This window comes from Ictalurus punctatus, chromosome 6, assembly GCF_001660625.3.
Source record: "Ictalurus punctatus breed USDA103 chromosome 6, Coco_2.0, whole genome shotgun sequence".
Lineage (NCBI taxonomy): Eukaryota > Metazoa > Chordata > Actinopteri > Siluriformes > Ictaluridae > Ictalurus > Ictalurus punctatus.
In genome coordinates, this window is record NC_030421.2 from 13,161,984 (window position 1) to 13,178,103 (window position 16,120).

A 16,120-nucleotide genomic window follows, 5' to 3' on the forward strand; every position below is an offset into this window, starting at 1 on the left:
CAGACTGCCACTGCAGCTGCCACTGGGATACTTTATCCCCCCCCCCGTTCTGATCCCTCATATACTCCCCACCCGCCTCCTAGACTTAAAAATTAGGCATGTTACCCACCCTTCAAAGGGATTCTCTCCCTTTCACTCAAGTGCCCTCCAGACAGATTTAACCCTTCACACATCAATGGCAGAAGGATGACTTGACCTAATCCGGCATTAGTACATTTTTGATAAAGCATCTAGGAAAAAGCAGCCCAACTGGTATTAATATGGTACTAAAATGGTTCAAATAATTTTGAGATCACTTAGTGATCCAGATACAGAGTGTACAAATGTGAGGAAGATGAACCGAAAAGCAGAGCGAGGGTGGGTGGAGAATGTGGAGGCGAGAACAACACTTTAAAAGTCAAATTAAGGCTAGAAGTACTTGTCTCTCCATCTTGCGGCCTGACCTTCTTTGATTTCTTTTCCTCACCCTTGTGGTTTTGGTTTTTTGCTCTCACAATGGTGGATAGACTGGATGGTGATCAGATTGGATTTGACTTTGAAAGGAAGACTTACTTGATGACAGTTAGTGCTTGAGCATCTGATTCATGCACTTTGTGGATAGCACTGTTTAGCTAATATGCATATTTGGTGTACTGGGGGGAAAAAAAGAGACTAGGATAACAAGCATTAGCGCTCCATCTACCCCTTAAAAATCTAGCGTTTGGAATATGACCTGAATCCTGATCAGAACTGAGTCCTCTCATTTTATATTAACACAATAAGTTCATTAAATCTTTAACTGACATGGAGCTATCTCTTTCAAACAGACTTTAATAACCATTTCATGCTTACAATAGTTTAATGCTTAATAACTAGCATAATGTATAATATTTGTATGCACTCTAGAGGATACACAAAGTTGTTTTTTTTTTTTTTTTTTTTTTTTTTTTTTTTTAAAATTGAAGCAGACATGCTAATTTTTCATGCTACACCATAGTTTTCCATTGTGTAAACTACTTGATCTTTTTTTTTCCTGGTGTGCCAAGTGCTTGAGAAGGGGATTAGGAAATTATACAGCTGAACTGCAGTACTTCAAAAGCATAGTGCTGGATCAGAGCATGTGCTCACAGGATTACAGTTAGCTGACCTGCGATTCTGATCTGAACCGACGCCTTGGGTTTTCATCTACGTGCCAGGAGGAACAGTTCAACACCATATGGCATGTGGCATGAGGATCCACTTCAGGAATGCATTGTTTTCTCTAGTAGGTCTCGCTGTTATCAGTTTAGATGCTCTCATTCAGCTACACATAGTCTAAATGAATCTGTTCCATGTAATGAGTATCAGGAAATGTGGTGCTGTTCAGAAAATACAAAAGCAGGAGTGAAATGATAAAATGACTTATTGCTGAAAGTTGAATGTTTATTGGCATCCATTTGGTGTTGCTAAGCCTTTGGAAATTACACTTTGCTTAGAGCTTCAAGTTAACATACACTGAAATATACTGATATTTATTTCACTGATACCTACAGTGGATCTAAAAAGTCTACACACCCCTCTTAAAATGACAGGTTTTTGTGATGTAAAAAAGAAAAAATTTAACCATGAACATTTTCTAGATTTTACTGGGAAATTTTAAACTATTAATTAAAGTGGAAAACAATAAGTATCATTTTTTTTCATGTATATATATGTATGTATATATGTGTGTGTGTATATATGTGTGTGTATATATGTGTATATATATGTATGTATATATGTGTGTGTGTGTGTGTGTGTATATATATATATATATATATATATATATATATATATATATATATATATATATATATAATGTATATGTATGTATATGTGTATATATATATGTGTGTATATATATATATATGTATATATATATATATATATATATATATATATATATATATATATATATATATATATATATATATATATATAATGTATGTATGTATGTATGTATATATACAGTGAGGGAAAAAAGTATTTGATCCCCTGCTGATTTTGTACGTTTGCCCACTGACAAAGAAATGATCAGTCTATAATTTTAATGGTAGATTTATTTGAACAGTGAGAGACAGAATAACAACAAAAAAATCCAGAAAAACGCACGTCAAAAATGTTATAAATTTATTTGCATTTTAATGAGGGAAATAAGTATTTGACCCCTCTGCAAAACATGACTTAGTACTTGGTTTAAAAACCCTTGTTGGCAATCACAGAGGTCAGACGTTTCTTGTAGTTGGCCACCAGGTTTGCACACATCTCAGGAGGGATTTTGTCCCACTCCTCTTTGCAGATCTTCTCCAAATCATTAAGGTTTCGAGGCTGACGTTTGGCAACTCGAACCTTCAGCTCCCTCCACAGATTTTCTATGGGATTAAGGTCTGGAGACTGGCTAGGTCACTCCAGGACCTTAATGTGCTTCTTCTTGAGCCACTCCTTTGTTGCCTTGGCCGTGTGTTTTGGGTCATTGTCATGCTGGAATACCCATCCACGACCCATTTTCAATGCCCTGGCTGAGGGAAGGAGGTTTTCACCCAAGATTTGACGGTACATGGCCCCGTCCATCGTCCCTTTGATGCGGTGAAGTTGTCCTGTCCCCTTAGCAGAAAAAAAACCCCAAAGCATAATGTTTCCACCTCCATGTTTGACGGTGGGGATGGTGTTCCAGGGGTCATAGGCAGCATTCCTCCTCCTCCAAACACGGCGAGTGGAGTTGATGCCAAAGAGCTCCATTTTGGTCTCATCTGACCTCAACACTTTCACCCAGTTGTCCTCTGAATCATTCAGATGTTCATTGGCAAACTTCAGACGGGCATGTATATGTGCTTTCTTGAGCAGCGGACCTTGCAGGCGCTGCAGGATTTCAGTCCTTCACGGCGTAGTGTGTTACCAATTGTTTTCTTGGTGACTATGGTCCCAGCTGCCTTGAGATCATTGACAAGATCCTCCCGTGTAGTTCTGGGCTGATTTCTCACTGTTCTCATGATCAATGCAACTCCACGAGGTGAGATCTTGCATGGAGCCCCAGGCCGAGGGAGATCGACAGTTCTTTTGTGCTTCTTCCATTTGCGAATAATCGCACCAAATGTTGTCCCCTTCTCACCAAGCTGCTTGGCAATGGTCTTGTAGCCCATTCCAGACTTGTGTAGGTCTACAATCCTGTCCCTGACATCCTTGGAGAGCTCTTTGGTCTTGGCCATGGTGGAGAGTTTGGAATCTGATTGATTGATTGCTTCAGTGGACATATGTCTTTTATACAGGTAACAAACTGATATTAGGAGCACTCCCTTTAAGAGTGTGCTCCTAATCTCAGCTCGTCACCTGTATAAAAGACACGTGGGAGCCAGAAATCTTTCTGATTGAGAGGGGGTCAAATACTTATTTCCCTCATTAAAATGCAAATTAATTTATAAAATTTTTGACATGCGTTTTTCTGGATTTTTTTGTTGTTATTCTGTCTCTCACTGTTCAAATACAACTACCATTAAAATTATAGACTGATCATTTCTTTGTCAGTGGGCAAACGTACAAAATCAGCAGGGGATCAAATACTTTTTTCCCTCACTGTATATATATATATATATATATGTATGTATATATGTATATGTATATGTATATATATGTATATATGTATATGTATATATATGTATGTATATATGTGTATATATATATATACACATATACATATACATATATACACACATATATATATATATATATATATATATATATATATATACACATATACATATACATATATACACACACATACATATATATATATATATATATATATATATATATATATATATATATATATATATATATATATATATATATATATATATATATATATATATATATATATATATATATATGTGTATATGTATGAATATATGTATGTATGTATGTATGTATGTATGTATATGTATATGTAACTGGCAGTCTGTGATCTACACTCAGAATTCCAAGTTCAGTTTATGGTTGCTGCTGATCCTTCAGTGGCTGATCTCCTTTTTGTGTTAAAAACACTACCAGTCAGATACCTGTAGCAAACTGGAAAAGAGCCACATCGGGCGGGCCACGATAGCTCACACAACACTCCTCCTGCCCTTACAGCTCTCGTACCATAGCCAAATCTGGTCCAACGGGTTTGCGAAGTCACAGGAGAGGATTTGCATTTCGTTTTCCCTACAGAGGGAGACCCTGCCATTCACAGGCCACTTCACAGGCCAGCGTATCATGTTGCCAGCTGAAGCTAGTCGTCCCCACCTGGCAGGAGCTCGGAAAGAAACCCGTAGGCCTTTGACCCCTCTGGGAGCCGCAAAAATCCTGCACCCCTTCAGGTCTGAGTCTGCCCCTGACCTGAAGTAATGAGATGACATGGACATAATATGGCTGGGTGTTCTGTGCCTGGCTGAAAGGAAGTTAGGGTTTCAGAGCAGCTCTGACTTGACACTCTGATCAAAATCAAAAGGTGCGCCCCAAGGAATGCGCACTTTGTACACGATTGACTCAGCGGAAGAACAAGCTCAAGGTTTCATGCAAAATCTGAGACGAAGAAGTTACAAAGTGTCCTTGTTGGCTTAGGATATTTGTCATATATATATATATATATATATATATATATAAAGATAAATGGCATGACTCTGAATAGCATATCTACAGTGCCCTCCACTAATATTGGCACCCTTGGTAAATATGAGCAAAGAAGGCTGTGAGAAATTGTCTTTATTGTTTTAACCTTTTGATCTTTTGTTAAAGAAAAAATTTACAAAAATACTCTGCTCTCATGCATATCAAACAATTGCAAGCACAACACAGTTTTATCCAAAAACATATCTTTGTTAAATATAGGTGTGCAATAATTAATGGCACCCCTATGAATTCATATGGGAAAAATTTATGACGTATATTCCCATTTATATTTTATGTCATTCAAATATTAAACTCCCCTAACTGTTAGACACCTAATCTTGGGGAAAAAAAGAAAGTCTGATTTTACCTATTGCACCATTAAATATCTATGATCACCCAAAATTCTGGCTCTCATAGGAAACTAGAAAGCAGAAGTTTAACTGCAAAATGTCAACTCTATGTTTCAGATTCCTTTAACAGTTATAAAATGTCATGTATGGAAATTGTTTATTTCCTCTTCATCAGGAATGCCAGGTTTCAATCTAGAGTAATTGTTGCAGCTGCTTCCACAGGCCAAAGATATGCTGTTCATATTTGGGAATCTCTCAATAAACTGGTTTTCATCATTATGCCTTAGATTAACCATTCGAGCTGGTTAAGTGTTTTCAGGTGCTTAAGGTTTCCAGTAAACGTGGAAAAACTTCACTGCGCTCTCTCTCTTTCCAATTTAGGTGGCATCCTAATAGAATTTACGTTAACCGCTAACAGTGATTGTGGAAAATTAAAAGAGCATGACATCTGGAGCGATGTACATAGATACAGCGTTACAAAAAGATAGTTTATAAAGAAGCTGCTATAACATAAAAGAAGGGTAAGGTTAAGAGTGTGCAATCTAGCATGTGAAATACAGTATCTCACAAAAGTGAGTACACCCCTCACATTTTTGTAAATATTTGATTATACCTTTTCATGTGACAACACTGAAGAAATGACACTTTGCTACAGTGTAAAGTAGTGAGTGTACAGCTTGTATAACAGTGTAAATTTGCTGTCCCCTCAAAATAACTCAACACACAGCCATTAATGTCTAAACCGCTGGCAACAAAAGTGAGTACATCCCTAAGTGAAAATGTCCAAATTGGGCCCAATTAGCCATTTTCCCTCCCCGGTGTCATGTGACTTGTTAGTGTTACAAGGTCTCAGGTGTGAATGGGGAGCAGGTGTATTAAATTTGTTGTCATCGGTCTCACACTCCCTCATACGGGTCACTGGAAGTTCAATATGGCACCTCATGGCAAAGAAGTCTCTGAGGATCTGAAAAAAAGAATTGTTGCTCTACATAAAGATGGCCTAGGCTATAAGAAGATTGCCAAGACCCTGACACTGAGCTGCAGCACGGTGGCCAACACCATACAGTGGTTTAACAGGACAGGTTCCACTTGGAACAGGTGTCGCCATGGTCGACCAAAGAAGTTTAGTGCACGTGCTCAGCGTCATATCCAGAGGTTGTCTTTGGGAAACAGACGTATGAGTGCTGCCAGCATTGCTGCAGAGGTTGAAGGGGTGGGGAGTCAGCCTGTCAGTACTCAGACCATACACCGCACACTGCATCAAATTGGTCTGCATGGCTGTCGTCCCAGAAGGAAGCCTTTTCTAAAGATGATGCACAAGAAAGCCCGCAAACAGTTTGCTGAAGGCAAGCAGACTAAGTACATGGATTACTGGAACCATGTCCTGAGGTCTGATGAGACCAAGATAAACTTATTTGGTTCAGATGGTGTCAAGCGTGTGTGGCGGCAACTGGGTGAGGAGTACAAAGACAAGTGTGTCTTGCCTACAGTCAAGTATGGTGGTGGGAGTGTCATAGTCTGGGGCTGCATGAGTGCTGCCAGCACTGGGGAGCTATAGTTCATTGAGGGAACCATGAATGCCAACATGTACTGTGACATACTGAAGCAGAGCATGATCAATATGCAGAATTCCAGCATGATAATGACCCCAAACACACCTCCAAGATGACCACTGCCTTGCTAAAGAAACTGAGGGTGAAGGTGATGGACTGGCCAAGCATGTCTCCAGACCTAAACCCTATTGAGCATCTGTGGGGCATCCTCAAACGGAAGGTGGAGGAGCACAAGGTCTCTAACATCCACCAGCTCCGTGATGTTGTCATGGAGGAGTGGAAGAGGACTCCAGTGGCAACCTGTGAAGCTCTGGTAAACACCATGCACAAGAGGGTTAAGGCAGTGCTGGAAAATAATGGTGGCCACACAAAATATTGACACTTTGGGCCCAATTTGGACATTTTCACTTAGGGGTGTACTCAATTTTGTTGACAGCGGTTTAGACATTAATGGCTGTGTGTTGAGTTATTTTGAGAGGACAGCAAATTTACACTGTTACACAAGTTGTAAACTCACTACTTTACATTGCAGCAATGTGTCATTTCTTCAGTGTTGTCACATTAAAAGATATAATCAAATATTTACAAAAATTTGATCGGTGTACTCACTTTTGTGAGATACTGTGTGTGTGTGTGTGTATGTGTGTATGTATATATGTGTGTGTGTATGTGTGTGTGTGTGTGTGTGTGTGTGTGTGTGTGTGTGTATATATATATATATATATATATATATATATATATATATATATATATATATATATATATATATATATATATATATATATATATATATATATATATAATTTTCCCCCCTGAAACCTTTCACATCATACTACAGTGCTGCTGAATTGATTAGACTGACGACTCCGAAGGTGTCGATTCATTTTCTATAACCGCACGGCTTTGACAATAGTGGCTGCTGCAAGACAAATCACAGGTGAGTCCCTCCAGGATTTTTTCTGTTTTTGCGATCGCAGAAATTAACATGAAATCAAGCAAACTCCAGAATATTCAGAGGAGCTTGTAATTTTTCAAAAATTACGGCAGATTTTCTACAGATTTGGGTCAAGCACATCACAACACGTATTCAACTGAAGCCCTCTTCGATACAAGTGCATCGAACAGGAGTACAGCTAAAAGGTCTCATTTACCAACAAACATCACTGCAAAACAATTTCATGCGATTACAATTTCACCAATTCAAGTGGTTTTCCGCAAAAAAAAAACTGACAAAAAATCTCCACGAATCACAATGCAAATTTTGAGAAGAAGCCACAGTAAAACCAAGCATTTTTCGCCGGAACAATCAAACAATTAATGTAATGCTTTACATTAATGCACTTTAATAAAATAATAATAATTTATCCTTTCTATAGTAACAGCTCTTTTACAGATAGTTGTATCGTGGACGTAAACTAAATCTAATAATAAACCAATTTTAACAATTTAATTTAACAAATAAAAAAATTTCTCCAGAGTCTCCAGTGTCAGGGCCCAGTATGTTTTTTCCAGCAAGGGAAATACTTCATGTTAAGGGACTTGACAATTTCTTGGTAAGCTGTTTGTTTGTTTCTTTGTTTTTGTCCTTTGTATTAACTTCAAGAGAGTGAAAAAGAGAGGCTGATGAGGGAACGACTATTTATAGCTGCTACACCGCAAGTTTCACAGATGTTCCACAACACTTTAAACTAATAAAGTCGTGATGTCGTCTTCTTCAGTTAATAAAAAATTTTTGCCGTCGACAAGCTGCTGTTATTGTTTAAGGATATTACTAAATAATCAGATTCGAATGGTAACAGCTGAGGTATCCATGCCGTGCATGATGCGCGCACACACACACCCTGAATCCATGAGGCTGTATTGTATAACAGAAAGACATTTCTTAAAACACCTAAACTAACTATTCATGAGTTCTGGTATTAGATCAATAGTTAATACTAGATAATTGATGGAATGCAAGAAAGTTCTGAAACTCCCAGCAGACACCCACACACACACACACACACACAGACATGATTGACACATACTTTCACCACGAGTGCGTGCAGGGTGGAATTTTTGCCTGGTAATTACCTACTGTTATAGACCATGATCCATTTATTCAAAAGGGGAATTTTCTTTCACCTCCCCACAAGCAGCCGGAGCTTTTCATTTGACTGATGACAGATTGTGTTTCTCAGAGTAGACGGGACTGGTAAAGCTTAACACCCATTGATCATTTTCAGCACCTTTGTCTCCTTCAGAAACGAATGGACAGAAAATCAGTCTCACTTGCCGTCTTAGCCATGAGGGCGGATGTTGCTTTTAGACCTCAAGGTGTGGTGACATCAACACTTTCTTGTCCTCATGCCATCGCTACAACTAAGATCATGTAAATGTCTTTTACAGGATTATAGCTTGCGAATATCCTGCTCTGGAGGGTTGCAATTATAAGAAAATAATCAATAACAGGATAGTGTGATGCTGGTTGCCATAGTAACAGTAGTATCAGTGGGTGACCATTCATTTGAATTACAGCCAGCACAACTGTCAGAGCTGCTGTTATAGAAAATTAATCAGCAACTTCTGGCCAATCAGATTAGAGAATTCAATAGTGCTGTGGTATAAACTGTTTCTCGGGGTTCTTCATCAGTAAGTGCAGCTGAACTACTGCTCAACTCATGGCTACATACAGATTAACATGACATGGGGCATGGATAATTTAGATATGATTTATATACATTATTCAGGGGGAACAAGCTTAAAAAAGAGCATTCTACAGTACAGTCAAATACCATTTGTGTTATATAAAATTGTTGTTCTTTATACCTTAAAAAAAAGTTTTTATTCTGCTTCTGTATACTCTATCCCTGTGCTCTTTTTTTTTTTTTTTTTACCTGGGAAAGTCTTTTCTCAGCCATTGCACCTGCTGTGTTGGTCCTGATGTTATCCTCAAACAAATGACCTGAGTAAAAGACACTGGAAGGCCGAGCTGAGTAAAGTTAGACTCCTTTACAGGAGATAACGCTTTCTGAGATGCATCGTCAGGTACAACAAAGACACCTATGGTGCTGAAACCAAACCCATGTACTGTTGTCTGTAAGATGAAGCTTTTCCTTGATTAATTGCTTAATGTACTCCCAGGAGCCTAAAGGCCATAACCCCTTCCCTCAAACCATTTGTTTTTTTCTCATTCTGTCATTCAGTTGCATGAAAAGCTGGTGGTTTTGTCTCTGCTGTCTAATATAAATTGTTACAAACAATAAGTGTCCAAACAAATGAGTGATTTTTATCAATCTGGCTGTAATTCTTTGTTCAAGTTGGAAAAATTCACTAAATGACTGCCCTATATATATATATATATATATATATATATATATATATATATATTTTTTACCATTGTTCAACATACAATAAATGGTAAAACTTTTGACCTGGTCATTTAATGCATGATTCAAATTTACAATTTGACACATTTGGTATATGTCACCAGGCAAACCCACGGGGATGACAAAACGTACCTGAAGTACTGCTCCGCCTCCTAACTCAACCAGCAGTCTGAAATAAGACACACACACACACACACACACACACACACACACACACACACACACACACACACACACACCTTGCATTTTGGTCCCTTTCTGAATGCTGCTTTGGACCAGAGGTAGTGATAAGAATCTTTTTTTTTTTTTTTTTTTTTTTTTTCTTTTTCTTTAAGGAAATCCAATGCAGTCCAACATGGCTCTGGTGTGCTGCACTGTATTGTCTGAGGAGTCGAGAGCTAACATGCAACAAGAGCTAAGAGCTAAGGTCTGGGTGGGACGGGGGTTGGGGGGGAGGGGACTTCTGGATTAGCCCTGGGGTTCTCATTCTTTAGGATTAAACATTGTTTTCTAGAGAATTTTATCAGTTTATGAAGACTGATGGAAATGCCACTGTTACAACTGGTGTAGTAGGTTAGTTCCTATATTGTTTTTATAATATATACAGTGTATATGGATCACGATGCAGGCCTGACATATATTATTATTATTATTATTGCAGTTTATGATATGGTATTATCACAACATTAGAATATGTTGCTCATATATATATATATATATATATATATATATATATATATATATATATATATATATATATATATATATATATATATATATATAATTTATTTTTATTTTTTAATATATTTGATATATTCACAGTGGGAGCATGGTGACTTAGTGGTTAGTACATTTCTCTCTCACCTCTGGGGTTCGAATCCTGCTTCTGCCCTGTGTGTGTGTGGAGCTTACATGTTTTCCCTGTGCTTCAGGGGTTTCCTCCAGCTACTCTGGTTTCCTCCCCCATTCAAAACTGTTGTAGGCTGTTTTGGCATTTCCAAATCATCCATAGTTTGTGTGCGATGGTGTATGTACCCCGTCCAGATTGTCCCCTGTCTTGTGCCCCAAATAACCTGGTATAGGCTCCAGGCTCCCCTGTGACCCTGTGTAGGATAAGCGGTATGGAAAATGGATGCATGTTCACAATATCCAAGTCATTCATGTTGCTATATAATCAATTATCAGCACATTGAGGAACTGGAATCCAGTAGAGCTCACGCTGCCTCCTGTAAGTGTGTGTTTGAGTCTGTTTTCTCATATTGTTTATGCATTTCCTTACTGTCCTAACAAGATATTTATTTATTTATTTATTTATTTATTTAACGTTTCTAACAGAAACATGACTCGAATAACTCAGGATGGCCCACAGTTACTCTACAAGGCTTAAAACGGACACATTTTTAGTCTACTAATAGATCCATACTAGGGATGGGCGATATCTTATGGTTTGCGATATACTGCTAGAAATTCTCCCCACAATAAGAATTAGTCTTCCAGCGATAATAACGATAAAGCGTAGCTGATGATGTATTTCGGTGTGCGACCCATTCGCAGCTTACGTGCAGAGTGAAAATGAGTATGGTGGAAGGCGGACGTGAAGCTGAGAAGGAGTTCAGTGCTTGCTGAATGCGCTCACAGCTATCACATGTAGCCAAAAACAGTGGTGCATGGTATTATATTTATATCGTCACTAATATCGTTATCGCATTAAATACCAGAAAATATCGTGATATAGTTTTGAGTCCATATCGCCCATCCCTAATCCATAGTGCTGTGGAATGTAGCTAAAGCGTTATTCTTTCTAAGAGGATTACAAGTACAGAGCATGAGGGGCAGAGAGTGGACAAGAAGGCTTAAGTGACAGAATTCAGTCTGGATTTCGATGAGGTTTTTTTTGTGATTGTTGCGGCCAAAAATGCTTGATTTTGTTGCGGCTTGTTTCAAAATGTGCAACGCAATTTGGGGAGTTCTTTAGTGTTTTTTTTATTTATTTATTTATATTTTTTTTGCTTTGTTTTTGGGGTTTTTTTCAGAAAACTATTTGAATTGGCGAAACTGCAGTTGCACGATATTGTTTTACATGGTCTTTCACAGTGATGTTTGTTGTTAAACGTGACCTTTTAGCTGTACTCATGTTCAGCACACATGAATTGAATGGGGCTTTGGCTGAATGCGTGTTGTGATGACGTCACATTGTGGTGATGTCTGCATACTGCTACTGCACACAGAGACATTCTATACAATTGTGTGCTTCCAACTTTGTGGCAACAGTTTGGAGAAGGAAGATATATGGGTGTGATGGTCAGGTGTATACCTATAGTGTAGCCTGGGACTGTATTATTACTCTTCTTTAATTACTGAAGTGCTTGCATTTAGAAAAATTAAAATAATTTTTAAAGGACAAAATAAATAATGCAGTGTACTCAAAGTACAGTCTGAGTAATACTACTTCATTTCAATTCTGTAGTATTTAACACACCTTTTAAATATGTCGGTGCTAATCATGTGAAGGCATGTACAAGCTTAAAAGTGTGCGATTGACTGGCATGACATGATGAGTAGGGTTAGGGTTAGGTTACGGAAATGCAAAAGAGAAAGCTGTTGTTCACTTAAATACAAAAGCACCTCGCTCTGTTCCACTCGTATGATCTGATGGCTTTCAACAATAACACATCTCTCATTTGGTTTGTAGTCATTGCCAGTGAAGTGCAGAGATGTTTTGATTCAGTACAATGCAAATGAAATCACGTGTCACTCACTTCTCTAACTGTAAGCACAGACACTTCGGGACTAAAAGCCAGATAGCAAAGTAAATATGGTACTTCAAAATGACAAACAAGGTACACTTCAGGAAGCTGGGTCTTGTGTCAAGACATGTATTGTGATTATTATTTGTTGAATTGGAATACAGCTCCAGCTCATTTTTTTTTCGTCTTGGTTGCTGAACCATGTTCCAGGGTGTCACTGTCACGTACTCAGTCTTTTTATATGTGTACAGAAGGATAACAGTGCTTAAGCCATAAAATAAAAGAAAGCAGGAAATGATTTGCCTAACCTGAGCTGATTTCTATCTAACAGATGCACAGTTTGACCTAGATTACTTTTCAGAAACATTGAAGGACTTTCTTTGTATGCCTCTTCTTGGTCTTTATTTGATTCTTTTTTCAGTTATCAAAGAAAATTCAGCAAGACCTTTTTACTGACATGACCAACGTACGCATCTGAGTGTACAATAATACTTACTGAGATATTTCTCTAATGATGCATTTGGAAAAATGTGGATGGGATTTTTTTCAATGTTCAGTGAAAGACACTTTTTATATGCCAAGAAGGACATATCAACTAACTCTAATTCTGAAATTTTACATTAAGTGTAAGAATTTGTAACTGCACAATAATCTACAGTCTCCTCGGAAACAGCAAGAACAGCAAGGCGAATTAATTTGTTTGTGCTGTACACCAAAGACATTTGGGTTTGATATTAAAAGCTGGATAGGAGACGAGAGTTTATGATTTCAGTTTTTTATTTTCTGGTATGTACATCTAAATGGGTTAAACAACATAAATCCTACAACATTTTTTTTATCAGACCACCCACTTTTTAACCGAGCAAAAGTATATAGGACCAGATAAGTCTTGAAGACAATAAAAATAAATAACACTTAATACTTTATATTTGGTTGCATATCTCTTGCTTGCAATAACTGCATCAAGCCTGCAGCTCATTGACATCAACAAATTGTTGGTTTCTTCATTTGTGTTGCTTTTCCAGGCTTTTACTGCAGCCACTTTTAATTGTTGTTTGTTTCAGGGGGTTTCTCCTTTAAGTGATTGGTGACTGGTGATTGACTTGGCCAGTTTAAAACCTTCCACTTTTCCCCCCTGATAAAGTCCTTTGTTGAGTTGGTGTTGTGTTTTGGATCATTGTCTTGCTGCATGATGAAGTTCTTTTCAATTAGATTGGATGCATTTCTCTGTAAACTGGCAGACAGAAGGTTCTAGCAGACTGCTGATTTCATTCTGCTGCTTCCATCATGAGTTCCATCATCAATAAAGATTAGTGAGCATGTTCCAGAAGCAGCCATGCAAGACCAAGCCATAACACTACCTCCACCATGTTTACAGATGAGCGTGTATGTTTTGGATCATGAGCAGATCCTTCCTCCACACTTTGGCCTTTCCATCACTTTCGTGTAGGTTAATCTTGGTTCCAGAACTTTTGTGGCTCATCTCCGTATTTCTTTGCGAATTCCAATCTGGCTTTCTGATTTTTACTGCTGGTGAGTGGTTTGCATCTTTGAATGGCAGATTGTGATACCTTCACTCTGGAGGTTGTTGGTGATGTCACTGACTGTTGTTTTGGGGGTTTTCTTCACAGCTTTCACAATGTTTCTGTAATCAGCTGTTGTTGATTTTGCTTGGCTGACCCATTCATTCACCAATGGATTCTTTTTCAGGACATTCCGAATGGTTGTATTAGCTATGCCCAATATTTGTGCAGAGAGACTGATAGATTTTCCCTCAGCTTCAAAATGGCTTGCTTTTCTCCCATAGACAGCTCTCAGATCTTCATGTTGGCTTATCCTTTTTAGCAACAATTACAGGTTGTCTTCTCAGGTGAAACCCAGGGCTCAAACCATGAGTATATATTAAGAGCTATTTATTGTTCAAACAATCAATTTACCAGGACACACCTGGGTAACAAGAAACTCCTGTCAGTCACATGTTCCAATATTTTTGCTTGCCTAAAAATTGGGTGCTCTGATACAGAATGCTCTGTGTTCTACATAACTTTTTCAGAAAGAATCTGTATACTGGGCTTTAGCTGGCTTTAAACTCCAAAAAGCTCTGCTAAACTCTCCTAGAATATAAGCAAGAGGCAGTGTGCAGTTTTGTGGTGGACGTCCACTGTTTATGAGATTCATGTAACAAAGTGCTATGACTCAAACCAAACCCAGAATACAGTACAAACAATAAGGAGCTCTGTGACGCGTGAGGATCAGAAGACTGGCAGACTGCTGACAGTGACACTGATATAATGAGACATAATTGCTGTAACAACAAGCATGGCTCAGTTTGTGCAGGCTTTTATCGGAAGACTGTGCTTGCTTCCGTTCCTTTAATACTCTGGACAGAGTGACACAGTCACTGTTTGGGAGGCCTGAAGATAAGAGACAGCTTAGTCTCTTAATAAGCACTTTTGTTGAGTGAGTGAAATAAAAGCGCTTTGAAATGGGCACGGGTATGTGTAGAATGTTCATGTGTACCAAAACTAGTGAAAGAGCTGGAATTTGGCAGAACAGGAAGAAAGTCGTATTGCTCTGGTATTATTTATGACTATTAAAAAAAGGTTTCTTAAGATTCTGTACATTTAAAACAGACTCTTATTAAAAGTTCTCTAGTGCTTCTTCTATCCTTGATTTTGTTCCTCTTCCCTTTCATAGGTGCCTTTTGGGATTTGACAAATCGCAGAGTTGCATGTGCGAGTGTACGCCCAGCAATGGAACCCTGGCCGATACTGGCCTGGTTCTTAATGCTGACTTCCATCGCTGACTGGCTAAAGACTGTGCGGTCAAGAGACTTTACAAAAAAGGACATTATTTTCCTTCATCCCTCTAGTAAGTATCTAAAACTCAGCCTAGTACATCCGAGTATCCGAGAGTACCAGAGTCAAATTGATACCTTTGCTTCACCTGCTATTTAATTTGTTTTGATTTCAAAATATTTATATATTTTTTTACAAGTTCACTATAGGAATGAACGGGGTTGAAAACAAAACTTTTCTTCATTGGTCAGAAATACAGTCATGTAAAATTCAATGCATTTTATTTTTTTTATTTGTATAGCACTTTCAAGAATAGATATAGTCATTCAGCTCGTCTGTAATGTTGGGTCTGGTGTCTCTCAGAGATTCTCTATGGGGTTCAGGTCAGGCGAGTTGGCTGGCCAATCAAGCACAGTGATACCATGGTCAGCAAACCAGTTACTAGTAGTTTTGGCACTGTGGGCAGGTGTAAAGTCCTGCTGGAAAAGGAAATCAGCATCTCCATAAAGCTTGTCAGCAGATGGAAGCATGAAGTGCTCTAAAATCTCCTGGTAGATGCTGCATTGTCTCTCGTCTTGAGAAAACACAGTGGACCAACACCAGCAGATGACTTGGCACACCAAATCATCACTGACTGTGGAAACTTCACACTGGACTTCAAGC

General features: G+C 38.3%; 1 protein-coding gene across 1 annotated transcript in view; it reads left to right on the forward strand.

Moving 5' to 3' along the window:
• lypd6 (LY6/PLAUR domain containing 6) overlaps window positions 1-16,120 on the forward strand; it is a 39,327-nt gene that overhangs the window by 9,603 nt on the left and 13,604 nt on the right. Inside the window, exon 2 of the mRNA XM_017470867.3 lies at window positions 15,357-15,530. Within this exon, the coding sequence (XP_017326356.1) occupies window positions 15,413-15,530 (118 nt within the window). The 5' untranslated portion in view covers window positions 15,357-15,412. The remainder of the gene's footprint in view (window positions 1-15,356; window positions 15,531-16,120) is intronic.